The 10,783-nt window shown below is 39.7% G+C and overlaps 1 protein-coding gene across 18 annotated transcripts in view; it reads right to left on the bottom strand.

Moving 5' to 3' along the window:
* Window positions 1-3,518: 3,518 nt before the first annotated feature.
* The window catches only part of BBX (BBX high mobility group box domain containing), a 148,110-nt gene continuing 140,845 nt past the window's right edge, over window positions 3,519-10,783 (bottom strand). For all 18 annotated transcript variants that reach the window (XM_049824627.1, XM_049824635.1, XM_049824633.1 and 15 more), the window contains one exon: window positions 3,519-10,090. In XM_049824627.1, coding sequence (XP_049680584.1) covers window positions 10,003-10,090 — 88 coding nt within the window. In that variant the 3' untranslated portion in view covers window positions 3,519-10,002. The remainder of the gene's footprint in view (window positions 10,091-10,783) is intronic.

Here is a 10,783-nt window from a genome sequence, read left to right as displayed (position 1 = left end):
CACATATTACTTCTGACTGAAAAATTATCGCTACAGTCACTGAAGCAAAACACAGCATCCATTCCAAGCCACATTCTAGAACTGCAATTTCTCCTCCTTTTTTTTTTTTTTTTTTAGACCAGTTGGCAAACCTCACTCTTGAAATTGGAACCTCTTGGAAGACAACGAAATAGTCCATCTGCTGCGATGGTAATTTCCCTGCCACCTTACTTCCATTAGAAAACACTGCTCTTCAAAACAAAAGGAATCTCAGCTTTGTTGCCATAACCCGTCAATCTCTGCACACAATTTACATAGCTGCTCTAACTGAAGACACATTACTCTCCTCGCTTTCAAACTACCGCCTACTGACACCTGCAAGTTCATGAAGGTCCGACTTTACCGTCGAGTTCCCAGCTGGGTTTGTTTCGTTTTGTTTTACAAAAGCGTACCTGAGCAGCGGCGGGCAAGAAGCGATCCCAGCGGCACGGACAAGGTTGCTGTGGCACAGATACACTTTGCTATCCTGAAGGGGAGAGGCTGGGAGGCTCATGGCCAAAGAGCCTCCCCCTGCCAGGGCCCTGCTTCAGGACAAACGCCTGGGACAACTGGGAGTCCCAGAAAGGCTCACCCACGGGCAAGAACGGGTCTTTGGCCGAGCCAGCGAGGACCAAATCAGATGGAACAGCTCGGAATGGAACAGGGAACTGTCTGTCAGACAGAGACATGCAATGAATTTGCTTCAAATGACATCATCCTGAGCTACGCTAACGGCAGTGGCGTGCTGCAAATCCTCTGAATCAAAGTCACTAGTTTTGCAAGAAGGAATATACTCAAGATCCCAGGTTTACCGTAACGTGCATAGCTCAGAGCTAGCACTGCAGAAAGACTTTGTGGCATTACAAAAGCCACCATTACAGAACAGTGACACCAAACCCAAGTATCTTAAATTCCTGATGGATTGGGACTATCCGACTTCCAAATTCTCCTTAACTCCTGAAAGATGGTAAGACATTTTAATAATCCACACTGATAAGACAGCAGCATTTAGAGGGCCCGAATTAGAACAGAAACCCCATTGAGGTAAACTTTCCGAGGCTATTATCTGAAATACTAGACCTTGAAACTTTTGGCAACATGCTGTTGAGTCTCAAGACCTCCTGCAGCAGTATCATTTTTAGAATCTCACTCATGAAAACATCTAGGAATCAAGATTTTTCATACCAGGAAAGCCTGAAATGAGATCATAACTCTAGGTGTTGACCAGGTATAAAGGGAACCCACCCAGACCTTGGAAGGAAGGAAACTGATGCTCAGACTGACCTGACTGGACAGCCTGATGGTCTGCCATGACTGGAAAGCCTTTGGTGGGCCAGGTATCTAAGATGTACTCCAAATACTTCTTTTGGATTGGAAGGACATCTCCCGAGAGCTCCCATTTTTTTTTCTCCCCCCCCCCCCCCCCTTTCTTTTTTTCTTAAACTAGATGTTGTTTGATGGCAACGCTGGCCTTCTCTTAGGGTACAATAAATGCACCTGACACTCTCAATGTCACTTCTCCATATCCAAACACTAAGGTAATAAAAGTAACAAACAAAATGCTACAGAGTGGATTAAAGTATTAGGTGTTCGCATTCAAAAAATTACACTTCAATGCTAAGCCTGACATTCTGACTCCACTGGTTTGATTATTTTTTTTTCCCTTGTTTCATGGGCTGACAAATAGGCTGAAGTGCTGCTCTATACAGAATAAACTTTTTGTACCTCTTCATAGAGGCTAGATTTTCAACTGGAGCGTCAGCTGCTGTTGTGACAGCTATATCTTGTGCTAGCTTACTTCTGCTGAAGATCGAACATTATCTTGTCCTATCAGAAAGTAACCAATGAAGCCTAGCTGAAATCTAGAGTACATTTTAAATACAACTGTATTAGAGCTCAATTTCCTACTGTTGCTGTGCCAAGAACAGTCCACAAAAAGAAGCTGACACTGAATAGATGGTAGGCATTGTATCTTACAGGTTTTATTTCTGAAAACAAAACAAAACAGAACTTTGCAGCAGATATAGGAACCCATCTTGTATTTTGTTATAAAGTGCCAGTGTCCTACTGAAGAACCGACAGCTTCACAAGCTGGTATATAGCATGGTTATGGTATGCTCAAGTATACTTTGTGTCTCACTTAATGTTCTCACATTGTAGGGAAAAAAAAAGTCTGTTTGAAAGCAGGGTTAGCTGCATGTTAAAAAACTCCAGGATGAACAATGAAAAGGACCCAACAAATGGTGTCGAGGGGAAAATGTCAGAGCGCCCGGCAGAAGTGCAGCGCTTGAGGAGGATAATGCCTTTCCACCCCATGTTTTTCCAGAAGTATTAGTGGAAATTTATCTTACCTGACAGTTAAGAAAATGTCAGCATAATTCCGCGCAGCTGCAAGAAGCAACGTGAGAGCGAGCTGGGTAACAATCCAGATCTAGATGCACCGAGAGTGAGCTGAATTCAGGGCTTTTGTGGGAAGAACAAAACGAGAGCAGATGAGAAAAGATGGGAGTTCAAGGAATGAAGATGACGGTTTTAAGGTAATTTGGTAATAAAAAACCCAGAATAATGACTTCAATGTCCCTGACTGGGCATACTATACTGAGAATATACATTTCTTAAGATTTCTTTCAGCTTTTTTTGCTCACCGAATCAGAGCTTTTCTCCCCCTTCCCCAAGTATGACCTTTACATGGCCTTTAGTGCTGAAGCGCTTCCATTCCTGGTGCTTCTTTGCAGACATACTGACACATACCCAGCGAAGGCAGTGCAAGATTGCATACATTTCTTCTTCCCTGAGTAAATGGCACATAGTTAAAAAAAAAAGAAACCTAAAGGCTTCCCTTCTGCTACTTTTGACTCAGAGACCGGAGCTCTGCTCCCATGTGAACAACCGGTGTCTACTGGCTTCATGAAGTCTGTGCCTGGAGAAGTCTTCTGTGATCAGAAAAATACACTGCAATCAAGGAGGCTTCAGGCATCCAAGGACAGGAAAAGAGAAGATTCCCAACGGTCTGATTTTCAAGCCTCAAGAGGGTAAAATACATGGGCAGAACAGAGTCCTGGTTTAAATAAGTTTCCAAAGTAGTGAGGACCTTTATGTTTAAACACCGATGACACTTGCTACTTATGTCTAATAAAGAATCAATTTCTGAGTAACTTCTCTTTGTGTCCAAAGACCAAAAACATAGCAAGGGCTCTTCACGCGAGATGACTTCTTGTATACTTGTGTGGACTATAAATGAGCTTCCCAATTGTGCAAAGACAAAATCCAAAAACCCAAAGTGGATACCTGGAAAGCTCAGGAGAAAAGGCCAACTTTTCTCCCACAGCCTAATTGCACTGAGTCCTGGCTCGCTCTGTCCCACAGCCTCCAGCTTCACGCTGATTTAAATCCATCGAATTCTGGGGCACCTGCATGGGTCTATGGATCTTTTGAAAAATGTCAACAGTGCTGAACCAGGCTTAGATGTTTTTAAAAATAAAATGGAAGCTCCCATTATAGATATGTGTAAGCAAGATCAAATGGGCAGGAGTTCTTTGCAAAATATGTGACATCTTTACAGTCATTGTGTAGAAGTTGAATGGATGATCTGACAGGATACTACAGCTTACAGTTCTGAGGATCCATCTCTGGCTTTTGGCATCTTCCATTTCCAGGTGGAAAACAAGCTTGTTTCTTTTTAAGTATAAAAAAGCCAACAAATTCATACTGTAGCTAAAAACAAATTCTGCAAATACTGCTAACTCAGCCATATGTTAAAGTAAACAACCATTTGATAGTAAAGCAGGTGAATTATCCAAGAAGCTCTGTTTGAATAGTATTTATTTGCAATCATTAGTTTTAAATGGGAAACTGTTTACAGGCACACACTAGATAACCAAAATAGAATGAACATAAAGAAATCTATTTGAAGGTCCTTATCAAATATTTCAAATATTTTATTAAATACTTTATTCAGTTTTATTATCACAGTTTAATGTACTTTAGCATGTTATACACATGACTTAACATGTGCACTTAAAAAAATATCAAATTAGAGGGTTTTGAAGAAAGTATGACATTCTATAAATGTACTTATTGACTTTTAACTACACACATCTAAGAAGGCAGTAGCTCTGTTATACCATTGATGGAGATGAACTATTGTAAGGCATGTTTACACCAAGCTTTGGAGAGAATAAAGCCAAATACTGGGTCAAACTTCAGTGGAATTATGTGTGAGAATAGAAGTTGAAGGATTGGGCTCTAGGAAGAAAGATCATAGCAAATCAGTTGTGTTAAAACTGTTAACAGATATTGGTTATTAAAAGCAAGCACTGCTGAGAAAGAAGGTTTTCGTAGCATTCAGGTCAGCAGGATCTGTGGGTTTTTTCAGGTGTGATTTTCGAAAATCACACCTTATGGTGTAATGTGAAGGAAAGAGACTGAAATCTAGCAAGAAAGTTGGAAAACTATGGTCTGAGAAACCTCATGTTGTTTCATGACCTAACACGGGAACACTTTTGTACAGAGAACATGTTGCAAGTCACTGCACTCTGACGCGTGTGTGTATGCATATATATGCACAGATGCAGACACATGCACATATATGCCTCTCTTCCTTTTGTCACCTTCAAAGCCCCAACCACTGATTAAAGTGTAGCAGTGTGTGTGGGAAAATAAGGTTTCAGATGCAGGGGTGAAAAGAGTGGATCAGACCATTACCTTGGGAAGCCTGGTTAGTTAGCCTGTACAGATGTGTTTTGTTCCAGTGGAGTACAGCGTGGGTCTGCTGGTATGTGGTAACAGTCCAGACCCAGAAACTACAATATAATTCTTTGGAAGAACTCAATAAATGTTAAGCTATTTGCAGTCTTTTTTAAAATTCCATGTCAATGAAGGCCCTAGGTCACGATGACGTGCCTCCCCCAGGAACATCACGCAAGCCCAAGCTTAACTCCGAGAGTGTAGTGGTCCATAATTGGGGCTCCTGCACTGTCACAGTGCAAACAACAATGCTGGCCCTTAAGTAAAGAGGGTTTTCAGCGTAAGCTTAGGTGTGTTGCTGAGTGGAGATCTCATGTCAAGTCTTCCTAGATTTCTGCCTTAGAAGAATTAGTGGGGGAGCACAAAATACACATCCATCTCATAAGCTTCTTCAAAGTTGTCAATTCAGTAGAAAATACTGAGTATACAAATGACTATAATAGTACTTAAGTGAGAGCATAAACCTCACTGCGCCTTTTTACTGGGGAGTTCAGGGGAGGAGGCGAGTAACTCTTTCATTCACAGCCTAAATGTACTCGTTGACGGCGCTCAGTGTCCTGAAGTGCCTCAGCATCCTGGCAGCTGTAGGTGACAGTTCCACAATATGTACAAGGTAAGGAGAATGCCACAAGTATTACAAATCATGGCAAAGATACCTAGGAGCTCTAGAATCTACCAAACAAGCACAGCAAACAAACAGCATCTAACGGATAACGTAAGGTATACAACACACAAGGTGCACAGTTACGTTTCCTTGCGAAATCAGGATTGCAAACGTAAACTCCAGAATAAGTTCAAGAGCAGCATTTGGCTTACTGCATCACCTCTGGCAGTATCTGAACTCCACCACCCCACGAGCACTGCATTTTCTGCTGTTACAAAAACCGATCTCACTGAACCACCTGGAGCTAGCAGGCCCACATCCTGCAACCCAGATGACTATGGCAGAGGTTAAACGAAAATGCTCCAGCAACATAGTTTGGCTACCACTGTATATTCAGCCTTTACGTTGTCTGCACTATATAAACGTTGCTCTTGGAAAGTAAAGCACACAGTGATATACAAATGGTATCAATGGCTGAAAAGATTACACAATCAAGCCTGAAAGCAAATGGAAGTTAACGAAAGTAGTCTTTTAGGAGAGGTAGCCATATTAGACTCAGCGTTCAAAAAAGGGAGTGCACTCAAAGGGTCAACATACATTATAGTCTCTTGTAGACCCATCATGTTTTTGTTTTTCCTACATTATTTTTTTTCAGAATGTACACACCCAGGCACACACACATACACTCACATATATATACATCTATCTTTTTTCCCCTAATTCCCCTTTGTTGCCGTAACGTTGCCATACTGAGAACAAAGGCCAGCTTTCCTTTTATCCCCTCTTAGCTGTCCCGCGCCTACAACTGTTGCCTTCAGTCTGTTCAGTATCGGTACAGTAGCTAAACAGGCAGTGGAAATTAAAACTGCTTCAATTTAATATCCTGTTCCAAAAGACAGCATCCAATCTATAAGGCATTCCCTCGTTCTGATATGAGTTACAACTCTCTCGGGTTTCTACTTGATACAAACTGCAGAGAACTCTTCAGCCTTGTGCTACAAAGGCAGCTTTCACCCAAATAATAAAGACCAAAGCTGGAATTTAAACACCACAAGTTCACACACTTCTAGCAGTCCCTTGTTCCTGTGCCCCTTTCCAACAACGCTTATCACTTTATTTTCAAAAGTCATGCACAAATGCTATAAAATAGAAACCCAAACTACCAAGAAGTCTCTTGCTCATGACTTTGGGATATTGTATTAGTATAAAAGAGCATTCAGTCATCTTAAATAAATATATTCTATTTCTGAAATCACAGCACATTCAAGGGGTAGATACTGCCATAAGCAGAGCACTAAGTAATCTCCATAGATGTTTTCAGAATGATAGCATCATTTAGGTTGGAAAATCTGACTTTTGATTGATTTGGTCTAATATCTGGAAAACAGCCTACTGTGGGGATAAGAATCTGCATCTCAAATGTTCTGCAGACATTTTTCCCATAGTTGTATACAGTACTAGGACAATTAAGAAGGTATTACAGTAATTTTCTCCCAGCTGCTTAGATCTGTAGCTTCGGCTACAACAATGTATTTTGTATACCTCAAAACTACATATGAAGTATCAAAGATCACTAAATAAATAAAAGCCAAGGAAAACTGGGACAGTACTGCATTTTACACTTGAGACAAGATTCCCCCCCTCCCATGGATAAGTCACAGAGGACAACTACGGTAAATGCTTTTCTTTTTTTTTTTTAAAGAAAGATTTATACACAGGTTCAGATCCAGAAAATAATGTGAAATGCATAAATATCGATAGCTTTAGCTAAGTTAAAATGGGTTCAGTAAAGTATGATACAACATATTCAGAATAAACAAAGCAGAAAAGCATCATATTTTGGTTTGCTTGAGATATACATAAGGTGCAACAATTTCTTCTCTAGAGGCATTTGTGGACAATGTGTTAACGGGTAACAGTGTTTGCTGGTATACTGAAGTACACACAATAGCAATAAGATTTTCCAAAACAAAAGCAGCTGAAATTAATAAAAATTAAAACAAAACAAACAAGGAAAAAACCCAACCCCAATACAGTAAGATATTGGTCTGAAATTTTTGTTGTGCTAACAGACTTTGTTACCTGAAAATACTGATACCCCTTCTAGTAGATTCAGGGAAAATTCTAGCTACTGAAATCAAGACATCACTCAGAGAACCAACAAAGGCAAATGCCTAGTGAACTATAAAGCTTTGCAGGATTTCTGCTACTCTCAGTGCCTAATCGCTTAAAAATTAAGCATATCTACAAAAAGGTTTATAAGTATCTGAAAACAGTCATATCCAGTAAACTGACCCAACCCTACCCCCTCTCTAAGGGAAAGTCAAGGAAAAGCAGATCAAGTAAGATATTAATTCATATAGAAAAAAGTAATTTTCTGTTTCTTTTAAAAAAGGTACCATTAATATACAGAAATATCTTCAGGAACAATATTGAAATTTAAATCGAGGAAGGATGGGGTGCTTTGACAAAAATATATCTACTCTAAAGGTTTCTAGAGAAATAAGTTAGTACCATTGTCAACGTGAACGGCCTGCACTGTAACATATTTGGATTTCAGCTAATTATAAAGTGGTCCAAAACTCCAACAGCCACCTTGCTGTGACCCAACAGTTTTAAGTCTTTTAAATTTTTCCTGTCTTGTTAAAATAACTTATAAAACTTTAATAAAATCTTATTAAAAATACTGCCACAGGCTGCAATGGCATTCTAGGGGCTCTTAGTCATATATTCACCTGAATTTTTAAAAAGCCTTTTCACTGACTCATTGGCTCATGAATTTTGTTGTTCTTTTGTTGTTCCCTTCTTCCAACACATGCATCCTCGATGGTGCTGTTTCAGTGACACTTCCCCAGCTACCTGTCTTTTGTCAGACCTTTAATCCTTTGTTACAACTCATGTGGTATGTTGTATATTGTTTCCTGACACTGAACCAAAGACTTTCACTTAACTAGAACAATGAAAGGCTAAACCTAGCAAGCATTAATAGAGTTACTGTCCATATGGCTATTACATCAAATTAGTTATAAAATAACCCCAAAACACGTTATCAATTCAGTCAAGTATAAATAAGAATGCCTGATAGAATGATGTAAACTCGCATCATTTAAAGACTTAACTCCAAGAACTTAAAACTCAATCTAATACTATCAAAAGTTCAGCCGGTATGACGAAGACTAATAGAAAATTATTGCTGGAGTCCAATTTGGTAAATTGTTGTGCTACAATGCAAAAAGTAGGGAAACATCTTGTGCTATAGAAGAAGTACCCTGTTGAATTTGTAGCTTTAGATCAATTACTAATGATCGTTTTGCATCTATTGGTAGGAATCAATGCTTGGTTATACAATAGTGTAAGTCAAGATAGCGAATATAACAGGCCAAGTGATACACTTCGCCTGCTTTTGGGATGTATTTATGAGAGCAAAACACAAAAATTCAACATAAGCAAAGACAGAAACTGGCAGATGGATCTGTTTGGTAGTCTGAATTCAGTGAAACATTACTCTTCGGTTGTAGTTTATCTGTATACAATTTGCCACTTTACCAACACAAACTGTAATTGGCCCTTTATGCAAACTCTGAAGCTGATTTGGACTGTGCATAGTAACTACAACAATGCCAGTGTCTGTAAAATGTAAAAGGTATGTGTACTGGTGTATATGTATATCGAAAAGTCACGGTTTTAGGTTTTTCAGAATGGTGAAATAATACTAAGGTCACTTTTGAAAAACACATTTGCAGTACTTTTTGTTTACAGGAAAGTTTCACCAAGTCGCTCAGGTATCTATGCAAAAATAAAGGAACCCTCCAAGGCATGAAAGACAAGTCAATTATCTGCAGTATTTTCTTTTCCATACAACACTCCTTTTTCTAATGCACAACATCCTGGTTATTCAAAGCTAAATTAAAAAGAAACAAACCCAAACATAGCCTGTCAGAATTTTTGCCAGTAAACTCTACCACTCCGGTGGCAAATATAAAAGTGCAGAACATCTGGACCACATGGCTGCCCAAACATCGCTAACAATGGTACATCTGTCCAGGCTGCCTTGAGTTCTCTGGAACAGGTTTTAAATTCATTCTACAATATAAACGTAGGCATAACCTATTAATATAAACCATCTTAGAACTTAAATCTTCATGTACAAAAATGACTAAGAATATCTAATAATAACTAGTGCAGTGCGTCAGTGTTTTTGTTGTTGTTGGTTTTTTTTTTTTTTTTTCATTTTTTTTTTTTTTCATTTAGAATAACTAGGTATTATACGAAACTAGTTGCCGTACTCTCTGGTTGGTAAAAGAGATGCTGTGTGAGCTAACAGTAAAGGCAGCCTTTTTCACACCAACCACCTATTTACTGTTTAAAAGCCTTCAATAGAAAGCAAGCTCTGGGATCATTCCATTTCTGTTCATTAATAGACAATTAATATCACCCTCCTACATACTGGGTTCCGATTTGAGGACCTGGCCCAAGTTGCTAACATCTGGCTTCCAGTGAATTCTGGGCCACTCAGAACAATAAGCACTTGCTTGCAGTCTATAGTTTCCATCATATGGACTGACTAGCTTCCCTTGGTAAAGACAAGGCTAGGATATTAGGTAAAGCACAATGTTTTACAATAAAGTGGAGCTTCACTGGTCAGCGCAGGAAATAAGCACTGGAGCCTGAGACATTTCATTTGGCTGTCCGTCATGTGGGAGAGGTGTGGCCCTCTGACTTCTGCAAAAGAAGAAAAGAAAAGCCACCCATCATTATTTGGAGCACTGGAGGTGCTTTTATCAGACCAGAAAGGATGGAAAGCTGCACATGATATAACATCCAACATTACAGCACCGTAACTCCCTGCTGCTACAGATGCCCACAAACTGCTGTTACACGCTCCTTTTAGAGGTATTCCTGCAACAGTAACACAATATCCTAAGGGCAACCTGCAACGCAATGCAAAGTCAGGCAAAACCAAGACATGATGGTGTTTGACTACACAAAACAAAATGCATGGCTGGAGAGTAAGTTAAGAGCGCACAAGGGCTGTTACTCATTTTGTAAGGGAGTGACTTCAGCCCTCGGAAGAGGAAAGTGCAGCTCATGTGTGGCAAAAGAAGGTAAGTGCACAGAGGCATGTCGTGTTAATGCGAGTCAATAGCCAGCTTTTAAGCAATATGGAAATATACCCAACAGCAGAGTTGCACATTGGGATTATTCCAAGTTTCATGACTTAACACTTCATCAGCCCAGCACAACATCTCTTTCATTACTACAGCAGCGTTAATTTACAAATGATCCCCTGGCACGGGGTATCATAAAAATAAACTGCGCCAGAATTATGTGCTGGAAATCAACATCAATCATTGTAGCAGATGGTCTTGGGAGAGCTCCTTTGCAGCTTGTCTTTTAAAATACATACACAAAGCA

The sequence above is a fragment of the Accipiter gentilis genome, chromosome 21, assembly GCF_929443795.1.
Source record: "Accipiter gentilis chromosome 21, bAccGen1.1, whole genome shotgun sequence".
NCBI lineage: Eukaryota > Metazoa > Chordata > Aves > Accipitriformes > Accipitridae > Astur > Astur gentilis.
This window is presented reverse-complemented; position numbering and strand designations above follow the sequence as displayed.